The sequence below is a fragment of the Ursus americanus genome, chromosome 35, assembly GCF_024610735.1.
Source record: "Ursus americanus isolate L20-20 chromosome 35, mUrsAme1.1.p, whole genome shotgun sequence".
Lineage (NCBI taxonomy): Eukaryota > Metazoa > Chordata > Mammalia > Carnivora > Ursidae > Ursus > Ursus americanus.
In genome coordinates, this window is record NC_142161.1 from 15,058,274 (window position 1) to 15,082,345 (window position 24,072).

At 36.2% G+C, this 24,072-nt stretch overlaps 1 protein-coding gene across 8 annotated transcripts in view; it reads right to left on the reverse strand.

Annotated features, from left to right (window-relative positions):
• Positions 1–24,072, reverse strand: part of RALGAPA1 (Ral GTPase activating protein catalytic subunit alpha 1) — a 258,245-nt gene that overhangs the window by 60,737 nt on the left and 173,436 nt on the right. For all 8 annotated transcript variants that reach the window (XM_045799896.2, XM_087858978.1, XM_087858977.1 and 5 more), the window contains one exon: positions 6,754–6,877. In XM_045799896.2, the coding sequence (XP_045655852.1) occupies positions 6,754–6,877 (124 nt within the window). The remainder of the gene's footprint in view (positions 1–6,753; positions 6,878–24,072) is intronic.

Here is a 24,072-nt window from a genome sequence, read left to right on the forward strand (position 1 = left end):
CAAGGAAAACAAAGGCAAAAATAGACTATTGGGACTTCATCAAGATAAAAGGCTTTTGCACAGCAAAGGAAACAGTCGACAAAACCAAAAGACAACTGAAAGAATGGGAGATGATGTTTGCAAATGATATATCAGATAAAGGGTTAATATCCAAAGTCTATAATGAACTTACCAAACTCAACACCCAAAGAACAAATAATCCAATCAAGAAATGGGCAGAAGACATGAACAGACATTTCTCCAAACTTTTTTGGAGAATGAAAATATGCTCATCATCACTCAGCATCAGGGAAATACAAATCAAAACCACAATGAGATTCCACCTCACACCAGTCAGAATGGCTAAAATTAACCACTCAGGAAACGACAGACGTTGGCAAGGATGCGGAGAAAGGGGAACCCTCCTACACTGTTGGTGGGAATGCAAGCTGGTGCAGCCACTCTGGGAGACAGCATGGAGGTTCCTCAAAAAGTTGAAAAAAGAGCTACCCTATGACCGGCAATTGCACTATTGGGTATTTACCCCAAAGATACAACTGTAGTGATCCAAAGGGGCACCTGTACCCCACTGTTTATATCAGCAATTTCCACAAAAGCCAAACTATGGAAAGAGTCCAAATGTCCATCGACAGATGAATGGATAAAGAAGATGTGGTGTATATATATACAATGAGAATATTACACAGCCATCAAAAAATGAAATCTTGCCATTTGCAAAGATGTGGATGGAACTAGAGGGAATTACGCTAAGTGAAATAAGTCAATCAAAAAAAGACAATTATCGTATCATCTCACTCATAAGTGGAGTTTAAGAAACAAGGCAGAGGATCATAGGGGAAGAGAAGGAAAAATAAAACAATATGAAATCAGAGAGGGAGACAAACCATAAGAGACTCTTAATCACAGGAAACAAACTGAGGGTTGCTGGAGGGGAGGCAGGTGGGGGGATGGAGTAGTAACTGGGTGATGGACATTAAGGAGGGCATGTGATGTAATGAGGAAGGGAGAGAGGGAGAGAGAACGTGGTAGGGAGCAGCAGAGGGAGATGGAGAGAGAGAATCTCAAGCAGATTCCCCAATGAACGTGGAGCCTGATGCAGGGCTCAATCTCACAACCCTGAAATCATGACCCAAGCTGAAATCAAGAGCTGGATGCTTAACCAACTGGGCTACCTAGGCACCCCACTCATCCTTTTACTTTCTACCAGCCCCTATTGTAATAGTTGAAGTGAATATATTTTATATAGCATATAGGAGGGTCATATCTTTAATGCACTCTGCCAGTTTTTAATTGGTATTTTTAGACAATTTATATTTAATGTAATGACTGATATGGTAGGGCTTAAGCCTGCCATTTTATTCTTTGTTTCCTGTTTCTGTTTTTCATTTCTTTGGTTTATTTTACCTGCCTCCTATGGATTACTTAAACATCTTCTACAATTTTTATTTATCTTTTTTTAGTGTATTTTTTGTATACATATTTTTAGTGGTTGCTCTTGGTGTAAGACTGTATGTACATAACTTATCACAGTCTACTAATGTCACTTTACCAGTTTGAGAGAAATATACAAACCCTGCCTCAGTTTTACCCTCAATTGTTTGTAATATAACTTAGAAACACATCAGAAATAAATTTTGCATCAACCATCAAACATATTTAAGAAAACCCAAAAGGAGAAGTAATACCTAATGTATTTACCCATATTTTTTCTTGTCACGCTCTTTCTTTCCAGTGTTCCAAGGTTCTTTCTATTGCTTCCTTTCTGTTAAAACAACTTTTAGTTGTTCTTTTAGGGTAGGTCTGCTTGCAACAAGTTCTCTAAGTTTTCCTTCATCTGAGAATGTTTTGCTTCATTCCTTCACTAGCTAATATGATTCTGGTTGACATTAATTTTTCTTTCAGCACTTGAAAAATATTGTCACTTTCTCTGGACTACTATAGTTTGTTTCTTGGTTTTGTTTTTTTGTTTTTTTTTTAAGTAGGATCCATGCTCAGCTTGGAACCCAATGTGGGGCTTGAACTCACAACCATGAGATGAAGACCTGAGCCGAGACCAAGAGTTGGACGCTTAACCGACTCAGCCACCCAGGCATCCCTGGCTACTAGAGTTTCTGATAAGAAAATCCCTTTCATTCTAATTGCTTTCCCCTTACAGATAAAGAACAACTTTTCTCCAGATGTTTTTAAGACTTTTTTTGAGACTTATTTTTCAGAAGTTTAATTATGATGTGTCTTGCACAGATTTTTTTTTCAATTTATCCTGTCTGGGTTTCACCCAGCTTCTTTAATCTGTAGCTTTATTAACTTTATTTCTCTTGCCAATTTGGGAAATTTTCAACATTATTTCTTCAAGTAATTTTCAGACCCAACCTATTTCTCCTCTCCTCCTGGGACTCACATAACAGGAATGTTAAATCTTTTGTCATAGTCCCATAGGTCTCTGATACTCTGTTCACTGTCCTTAAGTTTTTTCTCTCTCTGCTGTTCACATTTTTTTATTGTTCCAACTTCCAGTTTATTGATTCTTCTCCCATCTTTACCTGACTCTGTTGCTGGGCACATCTACTGAGCTTTTTATTTCAGTAAATTTTAAATTTTCAGATTTTCTAGTCTTCATTTATTTCAACTGTGTTCCTAATTGCTAGTCAATTTCCATTGACTATTATGGTTACCTCAAAATCTTTGTCATTTGGTGTTAGTATTTTCTTCTTTTCATTCAGTTTGAGACTTTGCTGGGTCTTGGTATGATTTTTGATCAAAGCTTGGACATTTTCATATTATGTTTAAGACTATGAATCTTATTTAAAACTTCTGTTTCAGCTGGCTGTTTTGTGACACAGCTCTGTCAAAGAAGCAAGGTGTTTACTGCCTCACTATAGCAAGGTGGAGGGTGAAGTATAGGTTTCTCACTTAACCTCAGCTGACAACTGCAGAGGGGAGATCTTCATTACTGTTAGGTAGAGGTAGGAGTTCTGGTTTCCTATGTGGTGTCTACTGAGGAAAGGTTAGTCATTACTAGTAGGGTTAGTCTCATTACTGCTGGGTGATGGTAAAAAGCCTACTTCTCCACTAGGCCTCCTCTGATCTACCACGGTGGAGGAGGTAGGGGCACCTCATTATGCCAGGTGGGGAGAAAATTCCAGGTTCCTCATGTAGTCTCCACTGACATTGTGTTGTTGGTGTGGATGGGGGACTTGACCAGCTGACAGAGATGAAAATCTTGGCTTTTTGGTTGGCCTTCTCTAACACTATCTGATACTACTCTCATGTGGTGCTGGGGATGCCTCATTATAGTACTTGCTGATGTTTCTCGGTTGCTATTTCAGATCCAATTCGGAGACACAGGAGACAAAGAGAAAACCTTGAGAACCCATCATCATGTCATTCCTTGGTCCTGAGTTGGTCTGTCTTCCTATCTACCTTTCAGAGTCTTTTAATGTTTGTTTTATATGTAACGCACAGGGTTTTTGTTGTACTTAGTGTGAAGAATAAGGAGAGTATGTCTCTTTGATCTTCCTAGAAATGAAAGTTCCCATTGTACAACTTAATGGACTTCAGGATATTCACAGGTAAGTGCAATCATCACTACAGTCAATTTTAGAACATTTTCATCAAAAACCCTGTAACTTTTAGCTATCACCCTGATCTTCCCTCATCCCTCCTAGTCCTAAGCAACCACTGACCTACTTTTTGTATATGTGTGTGTATGTGTGTGTATAAATACATATACATATACATATATATATATATATATATATATATATATATATATATATAGTGATATTTCAAATAAATGGATCATAACACATGTCTGTGACTGGTTTCTTTCATCTAACACGTTTTCAAGGTATATCCATATTGGAGCACATCAATACTTCATTCCTTTTCATGGCGAAATAATATTCCATTATATGAATGTATCACATTTTATCCATCCATCCATTGATGGACATTTGCGCTGCTTCCACTTTTTGGTTTTTATGAATAATGCTTCTATAAACATCCATGTACAAGTTTTTGTCTGAATATACAATTTCATGTCTCTTGGGTATCTATCTGAGAGTAGAATTTCTGATCATATGGTAATTCAGTGTTTTACTATGTGATGAGCTGCTAGATCATTTTCCACAGCAGCTACACCATTTCACATTCCTACTAGCAGTGTAAGATCGGTTCAGATTGTACTGAATCCTAGCCTACAGCTGTTGTTATCTGACTTTTTGATTCTAGCCAGCCTAATGGGTATGAAGTAGTAACTCTGTGGTTTTGATATGCATTTCTCTAATAATGATGTCAAGCATCTTTTCATGAGCTTATTGGTTATGTGCATATCTTATTAAAAGAAATGTTCATTCAGGTTCTAATTTTTTAAATCAATTGTTTTCTAATTATTGATTTGTATGAGTTCTTTGTATATTTTAGATTCAAGTCCCTTATCATATATATGATTTGCAATTATTTTTCCCAATTCTGTAGGTTGCCTTTTCACTTTAAATATTTATAGTGTCCTTTGAAGCACCAAAGTTTACAGTTTGATGAAATCCAATTTATTTATTTGTTTCAAGATTTTATTTGTTTATTTATTTATTTGAGGGATTGTGTGTGTGAGAGGGAAGCGTAAGAAGGGGAGGGACAGGGAGAAAGAATCTGAAGCAGATTCCACAACTGAGCGGGGGAGCCCAACATGGGGCTTGATCTCAAGACCCTGAGATCATGACTTAAGCCGAAACCAAGAGTTGGACGCTTAATCACCAGAGCCATTCAGGTGCCCTGAAATCCAATTTATTTATTTTTTCCTTTGCTGTTCATGTTTTTAGTGTCATATATAAAAATCCCTTTTATTTATTAATTACAGCTCCATAAAACTAGGAAAAAAAAAAACCTTAGCAAAATCCAAGGTCATGAAAATTTAAGACTTAAAAGAATTTTAAGTCTTAAAAGAATTTTATACTTTCAGCTCTTACTGTGAGGTTTCTGATCTACTTTGAGTTAATTTTTGTACATATATAGTGTGAGGTAAGAGTCCAACTTCATTCTTTTGCATGTGGCTATCCAGCTATTCTGGCACCATTTATTGAAAACACTATTCTTTCTCCACTGGATGGTTTTGGCACTTGTCAAAAATCTGTTGACCGTAGAAGTATGGGTTTATTTCTAGAATCTCAATTCTATTCCATTGATCAATATATCTATCCTTGGTGCAAGTACCATACTGTTTGATTATTGTTTTGTACTAAGTTTTGAAACAAAGAAGTGTGAGTACTGTACTCCGAGTTTGTTCTTTTTCAAATGTCTCTTGCTTTTATTAATACTTTTCTGTGTTTTTTTTTAAACAGAAAATCTATTTATAATTTTTCTTTATAGTTTCCAAAGCACTTTCATATACCTAATCTCAACTGAACTTCATGTCATATCTGTTGCGTAAAGAAGTATATTACATTTGACAAATAAGCAAATAGGAACAAAGACCCCAAGTAATTCACTTAAAAGGAAGTAGCATGTAAGATAAGCCATTAAAAATATATACTGAATGCTAAAGGCTTATGTACTGAACACTGTACAAGGCACTTGGATGTCTTTTAAAATGAAAAATCAATGAGATAGAAGTGCCTGCACTCTATATAGTCTAGTGCAGTGGTCTTCAACAATTTTGCTCATGCGCTCTCTACAGGAATTTTTAAAAACTATGTATTGACAACTATATAAAAATTTTCATCACAAGTTTAAACTGTTGCAAAAGATATAATTGCCAGTGTACTGTATATGTGTATACATATGTGTATGTATACACATATGTGTATATGTGCTTTAAATATATTTTCATCAAATTATAGAGCTACCTATTTGGCTGATACAATATATATAAAATGTCTGCTATTAACTTAATGACAAATCAATCAGCCATCATCAAATTCACTTTGTTAGAAAATGTCTGACATTTCATGTGTCAATTTAAATGAACATTAACACAAATCCCTATGACAAATACCTCCCCTTCTGAGTTACAATTATAAGATAGACATGGTACAGGAACCTTGACATGAGCTAGTTGCCAGGATGACATAAAGTGCAGTGCACCTTTCAATATTTCCTGATTTGCCGTCAGAGACCCTCTCAGAACATGCCTTTTTGAATGAAATTTTTTTGGGTGACAAACCTTCTGGGGCAATGCAGGACTTGGGTGAGTGTGTGGTATGCCTTTCTTTTACAGAGTTGAAGAATAGAAAAGGTGAGGCAACAGACAGCAGAAGGGTTCTCAGGCATTAATTTTAGTAAAATTCAGGATCTGGAAATTAATCTCCCCAAAACTAACCAAGCCAATGTGGACCCTAAAAGCCTTGGAATAGTGCTGAAGACCACTTGTCTAGTGGTCACAGCTGTGAGGAATATCCAGATCACCTAAACTTAGGAGTTTAGTACTAACAATATATTCACTCATAAAAAACAGTCAACAACTTTCCCTTCAAAGTCCAAACCTGCTTCTGTCTTTGCAAATAGGATATAAAGCAGAAACCCAGCATTAAGTTGTTGAGTCTCCTAAAGTAATTCTTCTAAAATAAGCTAGGAAGAAATAAAAAACCACTGGTTCCAAATAAAAATACAATGATATTTGGTATTATTTAAAAACAATACCTCAGCATTAAGTTGTTGAGTCTCCTAAAGTAATTCTTCTAAAATAAGCTAGGAAGAAATAAAAAACCACTGGTTCCAAATAAAAATACAATGATATTTGGTATTATTTAAAAACAATACCTCCCAACCAAGACCAGCTACAAAATCTTCATATGCTTGACTTCCTCCTGTATTGGTGAGAATGGAATGTTTGTCTTCTTGTCCTTCAGCAACATAAAATACTGCGATCTTGTGGGTCTCTCGACTATAAAACAAAAGATTATACACCATTCATTTAATCATAATTTCTCTATTCATTCATCCAATAAATAAGTTCAATGTACAAAGTATGTGGCAATAAAGAGATGAACATGAATTAAATCTTATAATCTACTAGGATATGTAATGATAAGTAAAAAATTAGATATGTAATTATAAGTAAAAATTTATAAGTAAAAAATATAAGTAAAAGATACGTAATTATAAGTAAAAAAAATCTGAGGAAGATACATAATTATAAGTAAAAAAAAAAAGTAAGCTTGCCAGTAGAACAAAAGAAAGGTGCGATTACTTCTGACTGGAGAAACAGAGAGACACTTAAAGGAGAGAGTAACACTGAGTTGGGTGAAGGCAAGTGAGGTCTGATAAATGAAGAGGAGAACGAGCATCAGCAAAGACATGTGTGAATGCATGAAGCATCTGAGGAGGTACCTGTGGTACAATGTGGCTAAATCCCAGAGTTGAATGGATGTGTCTTAGAAATAAAACTAAGTAGGAGTACGGAGATGACTGAGAAATGATCCATTTCTTCAAAGTACAGAATAAGAAATAAGAAATTTGCACACAAATATTATAGAACTGTATGGAATAAGTGACACGCTCTTAGACATTTTCTTTTTAGATCTCCTTCAAATTAAAAATGTTCATAAAAACAAATTTCTTGTATAACATATGGCTTTCCAAGTTAACTAGGGCACACTACATTTGGTCTAAGGTGATTTAACAGAGCATGGGCTAGCGAACTTTATGACAGGGGTAATGTTTTCACACTATAGTATGTAGAAATTAGAAAGCAAGCAAACAAACCATATTCAACAAGTAATAATTGAAATCATTTGAAAAAGTTAGTCAGACAACCAGATTTTCCTACATATCTTGAGGAAGTTGTAAGGTCATGATTATGGGTTTCAACACGAGCAACTTAAAATCAGGAACAAAGATATTTTAGTTGCTTCCACTATGGCAATATTTCACTTTATGGGGTGAACACTTAGGCAACTTTTGGTATATTCAATGTATTTAGGATAATCTAACCTAAGCAATAAAATATAACTGGGGCAGGGACTTCCAGAATTACAGAATAAGTATCTCAGTGGACCCTTTCTCAAGCAAAATAACAATTTAAGTGGTGAAAATGATTTTTAAAAAATCGTTTAAATTCTCTGCCTATTGTCCTAAGGGCATATAGCAAATGGAAAAACATCCAATCAAGAAAATCTACCAAATCCAGTAAGAACAGAAGGAGTCTTTGGCATCTGAGCCATGACTGCTCCCTTACCCACCCTTTACTTCCCCATTATAGCTTTACCCTGGGCATTCTACTCAGGCCAAGATAAGGGTTCCCTCTCCCCTCCAGTTCCCAGACTGGGAATATGGTTTCATCCTGGGTGAAGTAGGCTGTTGGCTGGGTTTCTTATCTTCTCCAGATCCATGCTGCATAAGATCTGTTCCAGGCAGCTGTGACTGAAAGAACCATGTCTTCCTTAACTCATAACTTCCTTAACTTCCTTAGCTCCCTCTCTTATGATGGAAGCTCTAGGTGGAAAAAGCTAAGTCTGTCCCAGTCTTCCCCACTCTAGCTTACCAGTAAGGCTAGAGGTTTCACACCAGTAGGGGAAAGCTATGAAGATGAAGAACTGCCAATCCTTCCCTCACTGTTCAGTTTTAGAGTGAAGGTGTTAGTTATTCCAGCAAAAGTTGGTCCTTGACCCCAGCTCAGGTATAGTGGCAGAATTGTGCCACTACTTGTGTTCTGCTCAGGGTAAAACACAGGTCATAAGGACAAAGAAGTCAGCAGCAGCTCTGCCTGAGGGGAATGATTTGATTTTGAAACAAAGCTTGGAGAACTCCATGCCTATGGGTTTGTCAAAAACAAGAAAGAGCATGGTGGAAAGCCATTAAGAGAAGCTAACACTTCCAGACACAAGTAAAACAACAGAGCATCCAGAAATTTTAACAGAGAGAAGCAGGAAGAGAGAGTCAAAAAGGGTCCTCTTGGGAACACAGTCAAGCCTACAGGTCAAGAAGCCTGTGCATATGTACTACCTTGCACCCACGCAGGAGCAAACAGAGTAAGATGCAGGACAGACATGAAAGCATGCCCCAAGCCACACAGACCTATCAACATAAGGTGAAGCCTCACAAATACTCTATTTGAGCTCAGGGTCAACTGTTAGGAAGCCACAACTTAAAAACAACATCCAGTCAATACTGGCAGTCTAGAAGACTCTGCATATCCAAAACTGTACCCTATTTGGAGCAACCAGAGAGCAAACTTCTAAGCTACTAGTCTCTGGGTGAACATGGGACAAAAAAATATATACATTATGAATGCGATAGCAGCCTCCAAGCCACACATACAACCACAATAAACAATAAAAATCTAACTGGCTAAGGGGGCCAAAATACAAACTTGGATTAATAGATTATGTCAACCCAGGAGAGAACCTATGGCTAGCCCTACTAAAAGATAAAAAACATTTTAAAATTTTTGAGCAGGGACAGCTGAGGCTGCACACTGTGGGGAAACAGACTTTGCAGGATTATTTCAGCCAAATCACTAGAAAATAAACAAGTGATCAAGCATTACACTTTTGATTCAAAGACACATGTTGAAAGTAAAATAAACGGAAGATACCATGCAAACAGTAACCAAGAAACACAGAGTGGCTATATTAATACCAGACTTTAAAATGAAAAATATTAGTGATAAAAAGACATTTCATAATGTTAAAAGGTCAACCTTCTAGGAAGATTATGAAAATTAAAAACACACATGCACTCAACAGAGAGCTTCAAAATACATGAAGCAAAAACAGAACTGGAGGCAGAAATAGGCATTTCTACAATCACAGTTGAAGACTTCAATACCTGACTTTCAACAGTGGACAAAACAATTAAGAGAGAATCAATAGGGAAATGGAAGACTTCAATAACACTGTAAACCAACTAGACCTAAAAGACATTTATACAACACCCCACAAAACAGTAGAATACACATTCTTCTCAAGGATACAGGAACATCCTATAGGGTTGGACCGTATGGTAGGTCAGAAAACAAGCCTCAATAAATTTAAAAGGACTGAAATTATGCAAAATGTACTTTCTAATCACAATGGAATGAAATCAGAAATCAGTAAAAGTAAAAAAAACTTTGGGAATTGCACATGTACATAGAAATGAAACAATGTACTCCTAAATAACTGAAAGAATGAATGTCAAGGGAAACAAGAAGATACCTAGAGATGATGAAAATGAAAACATAACATACCAAAATTGATGGCATGCAGGCAAAGCAGTGTTCACTGGTAAATTTATAGATGTAAATGCCTATATTAAAAAAGATGAAAAGATCTTGCATCAATAACTAAACCTTCCGCTTTAAGAAACTAGAAAAGCAACTAAAATCAAAGGAAGAAAAAGGAAATAATAAAGACTAAGGTGGAAATAAAACAGAACAGAAAAACAACAGAGAAAAATCAATGAAAGCAAAAATTGTTTTGAGATGATAAACAAAATTGATAATCTTAGAGTTAGATTGAAAAAGAAAAAAAGAGAAGACTCAAATTACTAAAATCAGAATCTAAGGAAGAGACACCACTACATACAGTACAGAAATAAAAAGGATTATATAGGAAAACTATGAACAACTCTATGCCAACAAGTTAGATAAAATAGATTAAATAGAAAAATACCTAGAGATACACAAATTATTAAATCCAACTTAAGAGGAAAGAGAACACCTGAATAGATCAATTACAAAGAGACTAAATTAGTAATGTGATTGAAAAGAAGTAAAACTACCTCCACCTGCAGATGAGATGATTTTGTGTACAGAAAACCCTAAGGAATCTACTGAAAAGTTTTTAGAGCTATTAAATGAGTACAGCAGGGTTCAGGATACAAAAATCAATTGTATATCTATATACCAACAATGAACAATCAAAATTAAGAAAATTCCTTTTATAATACTATACCATATCAAAAATAATAAATTACTTGGGTATATAAGTATAAAAGTACTTAACAAAAAGTCAAGTATAAAATTTATACTCTGAAAATTACAAAACATTGTCAAAAGAAATTAAAAATCTTTAAAAAAATCCCATTCATGGACTGAAAGACTTAATATTGTTAAGACCATACCCCCAAACTGATCTACAAACTTAATGTATATCCCTACCAAAATCCCAGCTGCTGTTTTTGTAGAAATTAACAAGCTCATCCTAAAATTCAGAATATCCATAACTATCTTGAAAAAGAAGACAAAGTTGGAGAATTCATAATTCCCAATTTTAAAACTTGCTACAAAGCAGTAGCAATCAATGCACTGTGGTAGTGTCATAAGAAGTGACAAACAGATGAATATGGAGCAGAATCTTTGATCTAGAAATAAACCCTTATATTTGTCATCAATTGCTTTTCTGACAAGGATACCATGGCAATTCAATGGGAAAAGAAGAGTCTTTTCAACAAATAGTGCTGGGGCAACTGGATATGAACAAGCAAAAAAATAAGGTGGATTCTTACCTTGCAACTTCCTATCTCACACCAAAAACAACAAACAAAAAGGACGTTAGATCTTAATATAAGGTTTAAAACTATAAAGTCTTATAAAAAAGTTTATAAAACTAGTGTCCATGGCAAAAAACTGTACATGAATGTTCACAGCAGCATTATCCATAATACCCAAAAAGTGAAACCAACCCAAATGTCCATCAACTGATGAATGGATAAACAGAATGTAGAATATTCCATACAATGGAATATTATTTAGCAATAAAAAGAAATGAAGTGCTGAGACGCACTGTAATATGGATGAACTTTGAAAACACCATGCTAAGAAGCCTGCCACAAAAGACCACATAATGTTTGACGCCTTTTATATGAAATGTCCAGTAGGCATATCTATAGAAAGTAGATCAGCATTGTCTAGAGCTGGGGAGTGGGGGAAGGGGATGGTTGGTGGTAATGGGGAGTTACTGGTCATGGGTATGGGATTCCTTTTGAAGGAACTAAAATATTCTAAAATCAGGTTGTTGTGACAGTTGCACAAACCTGTGAATATACTAAAAACATGTATACTTTAAAAATGAGTAAAATGTACAGTCTAAGAAGTACATCTCAAAAGAAAAAGTAATCTCAAGAAAACTGTTAAGAATTTAATTTGGAAGCACAATCCACTATGTGTAAATACTGATTCTGGCAGAAAGGGAACCTCTCAGTGTCTTACTTTGTGTTCCTGTGTCACATTTTGGTAATTCTTGCAGTAATTTCAAACTTTTTCATTTTTTCCAGGTAAATGGCTATCAATTAGAACTCATAAACCACAATTTATAAAATTGGGAAGACTTAAATAGAAATGTTTACCTAATATTATATAAATCTAAAAGCAGGGAGAAAGATATGCACCTTGTAGAAAAAAATAGAACATAAATCTTTACAATACAAACGTAAAAGAGAAATCGCCTTTATATTATCTATGACCTTCCCACGATTTGTAAGAGCAGAGCTCCGCTGCCCTTCATGTCAAATTTTAATTTTTCACCATTCCCTCTTATTTTTCTACTTACCTAACTACTGCTGCTAAAATGTTTGGTATATTGCCATTAGCTTAATATGTACAATAATGAATAACGAGGGGAAGATACGAGAAAAAAAAACCCATAAAATTAACGAACTTGCAACTTACATGCAACCATATAAGAATATGTATAGAACTGGCAAAGTATTATGAGCTTACTATTGGAAAATTCCAAGTGAAGTCTGCTAAGTTATAAGCACTTCTGAATCTCTGCATATACACTGCGATAGAAATAATAAATTTTGAGATTTGAAATTAAAAAACCTTGTGGTTCAACCAAGAGGAACAGGAATCAGTTAATCTAGTCAAAGAAAATAAAGGATCTATAAATGTTCTAGGGAGATAAGAGTATAAACAACGTCACTTTTCATTTTTCCTCTCTAGTCCATCAGAAAAATACAAGGATACCTCAGAGATATTGCAGGTTTAGTTCTAGGTTACAATAAAGTGAAATAGCAATAAAGTGTATATAAAAGTTACGTTTACACTATACTACAGTTTAGTAGGTGTACAATAGCACTATATCTAAAAAAGTACACACCTTAATTTTAAAAAATCATTTTGCTAAAAAATGCTAAGCATTTGAGCTTTCAGCAAATCATAACCACTGATAACAGATCACCATAACAAATATAATGAAAAAGTCTGAAATACTGCAAGAATTACCAAAATGTGACAGAGATGCAAAGTGAGCAAATACTGTTGAAAAAATGGTGCTGACAGACTTCATCTCTTGCCCTAACAGTCTCTTTAAAGAAATAAGGACATGAATCAAGGGGTTGGGGGCAAAAAAAGCAAAGATAGAAGAAGGGATAATAAGAATTAGCACAATAGTTATGAAAATCTAAGGGCAAGAGAAAGGAAACGGTCAAGTTTGGGTGACTGAAATGATACTTCTAAACATTATCAAGAAAATTATGAGGAGCTGATTTGGGAACAAAACGGTGATGATGGTAATAAGAAGGCAGATAAAAATTTGTAATAGGCAGCCGCAAAATCATGACAGAGAACTGAGAGATAGAAGTACATGGAGAATATGGGGTTGAGAAAACAGGAGAGATATCCCAATGAGAGGGATAACTATGTTAGGGGGTCAGGAGGTAAAAGATGAGCCAGTGAAGACAAACTTGGAATAATTAGAGAATTAGGAGTTGAACGAGGTAATTGTAGTGTTACAGAAATCAGGGGAGAAGAACATTTTAGAGAATAGACAACAGTATTAAATTAGGGGATATAATACTCAAGGGGTTTTTAGGGCAGTGGAACTATTGTATAGGATACTGTAATGGTGGATACCTATTACTATACATTTGTCAAAATGCATACAATGTACAACACAGAGAATGAACTCTAATGTAAACTATGGACTTCAGTTAATATATCAATATTGTTTCATCAATTTTAACAGATGTTATCACAAAAAAATTATGTGTAGGGGAAAAGGGTATGTGGGAACTCTCTGTACTTTGCAATTATTTTGTAAATCTACAACTACTGTAATCTTTTAAAATGTTTATTAAATTAACTAAATTTGGTTAATTAGATAAATCAAAGGGCTTGTTGAGGACTGAGAAAACTTTAGACTTGATGGTCAAGATACGAACCTTCAGAAGGATCGTTTCAGTAAAGCAGTGTGGTCTGGAACACATAGTGAGCAAGAGAGTAAGACTTATGATTCCTGTCCTCAAGGACTTGACCATCTAGTACCAAAGATAAATTATCATGGGGAAGAGTTAGGATATGAGAACCCAAGATTATTTAGAGAGTTATTATAATTGTTTTGGAAAGAAATAATAAGAATATCTAAGAATAATAATAGTAGTAATAAGACAGTGTGATAAATGTTATGACAGGGAAGTGGTACAGGGCTCTGTGAGAGCACATGGAAGATCCAAACACAGACTGGGGAGGAAGGTAAAGAGAGGTAGTATGAGGAAAATATTTCAGAAAAAACGACATTTAAGCTGAGACTAAAAAAATGGACAGGAGCTATATGCCGAAAAATTTTATAGCCTAAGACCATCTCACTGTTAAAAAATAAAGAATAAAAATAAGACAAAAACATTCAATTCTAGAGGGAAAAGAACAATATAAAGCTTATAAACAAGAAATAGACAAAAATTAATGAGTTAGAAAACAAACATAATATAGTAAATAAGAAACTGTTTCTTTGAAAAGATTAAGTAAATTATTTGCATCAAGACAAGAAAGCCCACTGAAATGGTGATACATAATTAATTATAACTCTAGTTTAAAAGTTAGAAAATGTTTTTAAAATAACCATAAACATAACAATTTGTTATTGTAGTAACACCAATAACCTAAAATGTGAGGGAGAAGTATAAAGTTTCTGAATGCTATCTATCAAGTTGTAATCAGCTTAAAATAAGATGTTATAAATATAACATATTTTATGTAAGCCTTGTGGTAACCACAAAGGGAAACACCTGTAGCAGATACAAGATTACAATAAAGGACTCAAACATACTACTACAAAAAGTCTTTAAATCACAAATGAAGACAGAGAGAAAGCAAAAACAAAGGATCTACAAAACAGAAAACAATGAAAAAAATGGCATTAGTAAGTTTTTACCTCTCAACAATTACTTTAAATGTAAATAGATTAAATTCTTCAATCAAAAGACACAGAATGGCTGAATGGACAAAAAAATGAGATCCAAATGATATGCTGCTTACAGGAGACTCATTTTAGCTTTAAGGACACAAAGAGGATGAGAATTGAAGGGACAGAAAGCAATATATTTTTTTTTTAAAGATTTTATTTATTTATTCAACAGAGAGAGAGACAGCCAGCGAGAGAGGGAACACAAGCAGGGGGAGTGGGAGAGGAAGAAGCAGGCTCACAGCAGAGGAGCCCGATGTGGGGCTCGATCCCACAATGCCGGGATCACACCCTAAGCCGAAGGCAGACGCTTAACCGCTGTGCCACCCAGGCGCCCCAGAAAGCAATATTTTAAGCAAATGGTAAACAAGAGAAAGCAATGGTAGCTATATTTATATCAAACAAAACAGACTGTGAGTTAAAAATGGTAAAAAAAAAAAAAAAAAAAAAGATAAAGTCACTACCATAAAGATAAAGGGGTCAATCCATCAAGAATATATAACAATTATAAATATTTATGCACCCAACACTGGAGCACCTAAACATATAAACCAAGTACTAAAAGAAAAGGGAAATACACAGCAATACAGTAACAGTTGGGGACATTAATACCCCACTCTCAACAATGGACAGATCATCTAGATAGGAAAGCAAATAAGAAAGTGAATTTGAACAATACTACAGACCAAATGGACTTAACAGACATATATAGAACATTTTGTCCAATAGCAGCAAAATACACATTCTTCTCAAGTGCACATTGAACATTTTCTAGGATAGATCATGTGCTAAACCACGCAAGTCTCAACAAATTCAAGAAGATAGAATTATATCACACATCTTTTCCAACTACAAAGGAATTAAACTAGAAATCAATAAACAGGGGGAAAGGTGGAAAATTCACAAATACGTGGAAACTAAATGACACACTCCTGAACAACCAATGGATCAAAGAAGAAATCAACACGGAAATTAAAAATATCTTGAGACAGGGGCGCCTGGGTGGCTCAGTCATTAAGTGTCTGCCTTTGGCTCAGGTCATGATCCCAGGGTCCTGGGATCGAGCCCTGCATCGGGCTCCCTGCTCAATGGGAAGCCTGCTTCTCCCTCTCCCACTCCCCGTTTGTGTTCCCTCTCTTGCTGTGTCTCTCTCTGTTAAATAAATAAAATCTTAAAAAAAAATATCTTGAGACAAACAAAAAAGAAATACAAATGGAATGTACCAAAAGCAGTGCAAGGGGGGAGCTTATAGTGATAAATACATACATCAAGAAAAAAAAGAAATATCCCAAATAAACAACCTAACTTTACACCTAAAGGAACTAGAAAAAGAAGAATAAACTAAGCCCAAAGTTAACAGAAGAAAGGAAATAATAAAAATTAGAGCAGAAATAAAGAACAGGAAAACAGAAAAGATGAACAAAACCAAGAGCTGGTTCTTTGAAAATATAAACAAGATTGAAAAACCTTTCACTAGACTAACCCACAACAAAAAAGGACCCAAATAAATATTATTATAAATGAAAAGGAGATGTTACAACTGATAGCACAGAAATGCAAATGATAAGAGACTACGATGAACAACTATTTACCAATTGGACAACCTAAAAGAAATGCATAAGTTCCTAGAAATGTACAACCTACCAAGACTTAATTATGAAAAAAACAAAAAATCTAAATAGACCAATAACACATAAGCAGATGAAAGCAGTAATCAAAAACTTCCCAACAAAGAAAAGCCTAACAGCAGATGGTTTCACTGTGAATTCTAACACTTAATGAATATCAACTCTTCTCAAACTCTTCCAGGAAAGTGAAAAGGGGGGAATACTTTCAAACTCATTTGACCAGGAGAGCATTATCTTGATACCAAAGCTAGGTAAGAATATTATAAGAAAAGAAAATTACAGGCCAACATCTCTGATGAATACAGATGCAAAAATTTTCAACAAAATTCTAGCAAATAGACCTCAATAGCACAATAAAGGATCATACAACATGATGCAGTGAGATTCATCCTCTGGATGCAAAGATGGTCCAATATATGCAAACCAATAGATGTTATACATCATAATAATGGATTAAAGATAAAAATCACAGGATCATCTCAACAGATGCAGCAACAAAATTCAATACTCATTCATGAGAAACACTTTCAACAAATTGGGTATAGAAGGAATGCACCTCAACATAATTAAGGCCATATCTGATAAGCCCACAACTAACATCATTCTCTATGGTGAAAAGCTGAAAGACTTTTTTTTTTTTTCTAAGATCAGGAACAAGATCAGAGTGCCCACTCTCATCACTCCTACTAAACACAGTATTGGAAGTCCTAGCCAGAGCAATCAAGCAATAAAAAGAAATAGAAAGCATCTGAATTGGAAAGAAAGTAGTATAATTATCTCTTTTTGCACAGGACATACTCTCAAACAAAGAAAATCCAAAAGATCCTACCAAAAAACTGCTAGAACTAGTAAAGAAATTCAGTAAAGTTGCAGGATACAAAATCAATACACAAAATCAGTCATTTTCTATACACTAACAGTGAATTATCTGAAAAAGAAAAAAGGAAAACAATCTCATTTATAATAGCATCCCAAAAAATTACTTAGGAATAAATTTAACCAAGATGAAAGATCTTCACAATGAAAACTATGAGACACTGATGAAAGATACTGAAGAACATACAAATGAAGAGAAAGCCTAAAACTATACTAAAATTCATATGGAACCACAGAAGACCCCAAATAGCCAAAGCAATTCTAAAAAAGAATAATAAAGCTGAGGCATCACACTTACTGATTTCAAACTACATTACAAAGCTATAGTTATCAAAATCATACTGGAATAAAGACAGACATAAAGATCAATGGAACAGAACTGAGAGCCCAGAAATAAACCTGTGGATGAATAGTCAACTAATATTTGACAATGGAGCCAAGAATATCAATGGAGGAAAGACAGTCTCTTCAATATATGGTATAGGGAAAACTAGATATTCATATGAAAAAGAATGAAACTGGACCCCTACCTTATACCACTCACAAAAACTAACATGAAATGGATTAAAGACTTAATATTGTAAAACTCCTAGAAGAAAAATAGAGGGTAAGCTCTTTGACATTGGTCTTGGCAACGATTTTTTAGATATGAAAGCACAAGCAACAAAACCAAAACCAAAAACCAAAACAAGTGGGACTACATCAAACTAAAAAGCTTCTGCGTGGCAAAACAATGATAAAATGAAAAGGCAACCTATGAAATGGAAGAAAATATTTGCAAACTACATATATGTATCTGATAATGGGTTAGTGTCCAAATTATTAAGGAACTCATACAACTCAACAGCAATAAAACAAATAATCCAATTAAAATGGGCAAATAAAAGAAAAGAGGACCTAAAAAAAATGGGCAAGGACTCAAAGAGACATTTTTCCAAAGAGGCTATTCAAATGACCAACACATACCTGAAAAGGTGCTCAGCACCACTAATCGTTGGGGAAATGAAAATCAAAACCACAATGAAATATCACCTCACACCTGTTAGAATGGCTATTATCAAAAAGACAAGAAATAACAAGTGTTGGTGAGGATACACAGAAAAGACAACCCTTATTGTAAACTGTTGGGGGGAATGTAAACTGATGCAGCCTTTACGGGAAACAGTATGGAGGTTCCTCAAAAAATTAAAACCAAAACTACTACATGATCCAGCAATCCCACTTCTGGATATATATCCAAAGAAAACAAAATTACTACCTCGATGAGATATCTGCATCCCCATGTTCACTGCAGCATTATTTATAATAGCCAAGGTATGAAAACAACCTGTGTCCATCAACAGATGAATGGATCAAGAAAATGTGGTATACATGTAGATTTCACCCTTCAACAACAGGGGTTTGAACTGCAGGGGTCTAGTCATAAACATTTTTTTTTCAATAAATATAGTACAGTACTGTAAATGTATTTTCTCTTATGATTTTCTCAGTAACATTTTTCTATCTCTTACTTTAAGAATACAATATATAACACATATAACATAAAAATATCTGTTAATTGGAGGAGGAGTTAAGACGGCGGAGGAGTAGGGGTCCCCTTTTTCAGCTGGTCCCCTGAGTCGAGCTGGATAGGTACCAGACCATCCTGAACACCCATGGAATCAGCCTGAGACGTAGGAAGATACATCTGGATCTCTACAAATGAACATCTCCAGCGATGAGTATTGAGGCACGAAGCAGGGAGCAGTGAATCCGTGCACAGCTTTTGGAAGATAAACAGAAGGGGGAGGGAGCCTCCGCACTTGGGCGCCAGGAAGTGGTAGCCACCTGCACTGGGGAGCGGGCTGATTTGTGGACCTGTACCCGCGGGAGAGCAGACTGAGACTGAGACCGTGAGCCAGGGAACGCATGCGACCAGTCTGATGAAAACCGGAGCGCCAGAGTGCATGCAAACCACACTGAAACAGAGCTCCGGAGTGCACGGGGGCGGCTGGCGGCTGGCGGTGTTAGAAACACAAAGGACAGAGATGTGCTGGCCCTGGAATTGAGGGCTGGGACACCGGGTGTGGGGCGCACATCCCAGGACGCTGTAGGGTTTAGCAGCACCAACACAGACAGAGTTAAAGTGGCCAGAAGAGCTCAGTGGAGAGTGGACTGCGATTTCTCTGTTCTGAGTCAGAGGCTGGGAATCGGCCACTGCTGCTCTGACTCTCAGAAGAGGCACAGCAGACCGCCAGGAAAGCTGCCAGAGAACAAAAGCCTGGAAATACCGACTCACAGTGTGCCCATCCCCATCCCCACTCGCAGGGGACACGGAGACTTTACCCAAACAGGGTTGCTTGAGTATCAGCGCGGCAGGCCCCTCCCCCAGAAGGCAGGCTGAAAAAGCAAGAAGCCCACATCCCTAAGGTCCCTATAAAACAAGTGCACACTGCACGGGTCCTGGTCAATAATTTGGGCTCTGGACAACCCCGCAACCTCTCCTCATCAGAATGACGAGAAGGAGAAATCCCCCCCCAGCAAAGAAAAGACAATGAGTCTGTGGCCTCTGCCACAGAACTGATGGATATGGATATAACCAAATTATCAGAAATGGAGTTGAGTAACAATGGTCAAGATGATGTGTAGACTTGAAAAAAGTATTAACGAAAATGTTAATGAGAATATAGAATCTCTAAGGGCGGAAATGAGAGCGAATCTGGCAGAAATTAAAAATGCTATGAATCAAATGCAGTCAAATCTAGATGCTCTGACGGCCAGGGTAAATGAGGCAGAAGATGGATCAGCGATTTGGAGGATGGGTTAGTAGAAGAGAAAGCTAAAACAGAAACTTGGCTCAAAAAAATCCAATCTCAAGAATGTAGGTTACGGAAGATTACTGACTCAATGAAACATTCCAATGTCAGATTCATCGGCATCCCTGAGGGGGTGGAGAAAAAACAGAGGTCTAGAAGAGATATTTGAACAAATTGTAGCTGAAAACTTCCCTAATCTAGCAAAGGAAACAAGCATTCGTGTCCAAGAGGCAGAGAGGACCCCTGCCAAGCTCAACCATGACAAACCTACGCCACAACACGTCATAGTGCATTTTGCAAATATTAGATCCAAGGATACAGTATTGAAAGCGTCCAGGGCAAAGAAATTTCTCACGTACTAAGGCAAAGGTATCAGGATTACATCAGACCTGTCTACATAGATCTGGAATGAGAGAAAGTGTTGGGGGGGGGGCATTTTTAAAGCTCTTTCAGAGAAAAACATGCAGCCAAGAATCCTTTATCCAGCAAGGCTGTCATTCAGAATTGATGGAGAGATAAAGAAGACCTCCCAGAATTGCCAGTCACTGACCAATTTCGTAACCACGAAACCAGCCCTACAGGAGATATTAAGGGGGGTTCTATAAAGGTAAAAAGGTCCCAAGAGTGATACAGAACAGAAAGTTACAATCTATAGAAACAAAGACTTTATAGGCAACATGGCATCATTAAAATCATATCTCTCAATAATCACTGTCAATGTGAATGGCCTAAATGCTCCCATAAATAACACAGGGTTGCAGATTGGATAAAAAGAAATGACCCATCCATTTGCTGTCTACAAGAGACTCATTTTGAACCTAAAGATGCATCCAGACTGAAAGTAAAGGGATGGAATACCATCTTTCATGACAATGGACCTCAAAAGAAAGCTGGGGTAGCAATTCTCATATCAGATAGATTGGATTTTAAACTAAAGACTATAGTTAGAGACACAGAAGGGCACTATATTATTCTTAAAGGATGTGTCCAACAAGTGGATATGACAATTATAAATATATATGCCCCCACCAGGGGAGCAGCAAGATACACAAGCCAAGTCTTAACCAGAATAAAGAGACATATAGATAAAAATACGTTAATAGTAGGGGACTTCAACACTCCACTATCATCAATAGATAGATCACCTAAGCAGAAAATCAACAAAGAAACAAGAGCTTTGAATGCCATACTAGACCAGTTGGACCTCATAGATATATATAGAACACTACACCTCAGAACAAAAGAATACTCATTCTATTCTAATGCACATGGAACATTCTCGAGAATATCATGTTCTGGGTCACAAAACAGGTCTCAACCGATACCAAAAGACTGAAATTATTCCCTGCATATTCTCAGACCACAACCCTTTGAAATTGGAACTCAACCACAAGGAAAAATTTGGAAGAAACTCAAACACTTGGAAACTAAGAACTATCCTGCTCAAGAATGATTTGATAAACCAGGAAATCAAAAATCGATTTAAACAATTTATGGAGACCAACGAGAATGAAAACACAACGGTCCAATACCTATGGGACATTGCAGAGGCAGTCCTAAGGGGAAAATACATAGCCATCCAAACCTCACTCAAAAGAACAGAAAAACCTAAAATGCAGTTTTTATATTCTCACCTCAAGCAGCTAGAACAGCAACAGAAGAACAGGCCTAATCCACACACGAGAAAGCAGTTGATCAAGATTAGAGCAGAGATCAATGAATTAGAAACCAGGAGCAGAGTAGAGCAGATCAACAGAACCAGAAGCTGGTTCTTTGAAAGAATAAGTAAAATAGATAAGCCACTGGCAAGACTTATCCAAAAGAATAGAGAAAGGACCCAAATTAATAAAATTATGAATGAAAAGGGAGAGGTCACAACCAACACCAATGAAATTGGAAGGATCATTTGAAACTTTTATCAACAGCTTTATGCCAATAAATTAAGCAATCTGGAAGAGATGGAGGCCTTCCTGGAAACCTATAAACTACCAAGACTGAAACAAGAAGAAATTGATTTTTTAAACAGGCCAATTAATTATGAAGAGATTGAAGCAGTGATTAAAAACCTTCCAAAAAACAAAACTCCAGGGCCTGATGGATTCCCCAGGGAATTCTACCAAACATTCAAAGAAGAAATAATACCTATTCTCCTAAAGCTGTTTCAAAAAATAGAAACAGAAGGAAAACTACCAAACTCATTCTATGAGGCCAATATTACCTTGATCCCCAAACCAGGCAAAGACCCCATCAAAAAGAATTACAGACTGATATCCTTGATGAATATGGACACCAAAATTCTCAACAAGATCCTAGCTAATAGGATCCAACAGTACATTAAAAGGATTATCCATCACGACCAAGTGGGATTCATCCCTGGGATGCAAGGGTGGTTCAACATTCGCAAATTTATCAGTGTGATAGATTATATCAACAAGAAAAAAGCCAAGAATCATATGATTCCCTCAATAGATGCAGAAAAAGCATTTGACAAAATACAGCATCCTTTCCTGATTAAAACCCTTCAGAGTGTAGGGATAGAGGGTACATTCCTCAATCTCATAAAAACCATCTATGAAAAGCCTACAGCAAATATCATTCTCAATGGGGAAAAGCTGGAAGCCTTTCCCTTAAGATCAGGAACACGACAAGGATGCCCATTCTCGCCACTATTATTCAACATAGTACTAGAAGTCCTTGCAACAGCAATCAGACAACAAAAAGGGATAAAAGGTATCCAAGTTGGCAAAGAAGAAGTCAAACTGTCTCTCTTCGCAGATGACATGATACTCTATATGGAAAACCCAAAAGAATCCATCCCCAGACTACTAGAAGTTATAGAGCAATTCAGTAATGTGGCGGGATACAAAATCAATGCCTCAGAAATCAGTTGCATTTCTATACACGAAGAATGAGACTGAAGAAAGAGAAATTAGGGAATCCATTCCATTTACAATAGCACCAAAAATCATATGTTATCTTGGAATTAACTTAACCAGAGATGTAAAGGATCTATATTCTTGAAACTACAAATCACTCTTGAAAGACATTGAAGAAGACACAAAAAGATGGAAAAATATTCCATGCTCATGGATCGGAAGAATTAACATAGTTAAAATGTCCATGCTATCCAGAGCAATCTACACTTTCAACGCTATCCCGATCAAAATACCAATGACATTTTTCAAAGAACTGGAACAAACAGCCCTTAAATTTGTGTGGAACCAGAAAAGGCCCCGAATCGCCAAGGAATTGTTGAAAAGGAAAAACAAAGCTGGGGGCATCACAATGCCGGATTTCAAGCTGTACTACAAAGCTGTGATCACAAAGACAGCATGGTACTGGCACAAAAACAGACACATAGTCCAATGGAACAGAATAGAGAACCCAGAAATGGACCCTCGGCTCTTTGGGCAACTAATCTTTGATAAAGCAGGAAAAAACATCCAGTGGGAAAAAGAGAGTCTCTTCAATAAATGGTGCTGGGAAAATTGGACAGCTACATGCAAAAGAATGAAACTTGATCACTCTCTCACACCATACACAAAGATAAACTCCAAAGGGATGAAAGACCTTGATGTGAGACAGGAATCCATCAAAATCCTAGAGGAGAACATATGCAGCAACCTCCACGACATCAGCCAAAGCAACCTTTTTCATGACACATCTCCAAAGGCA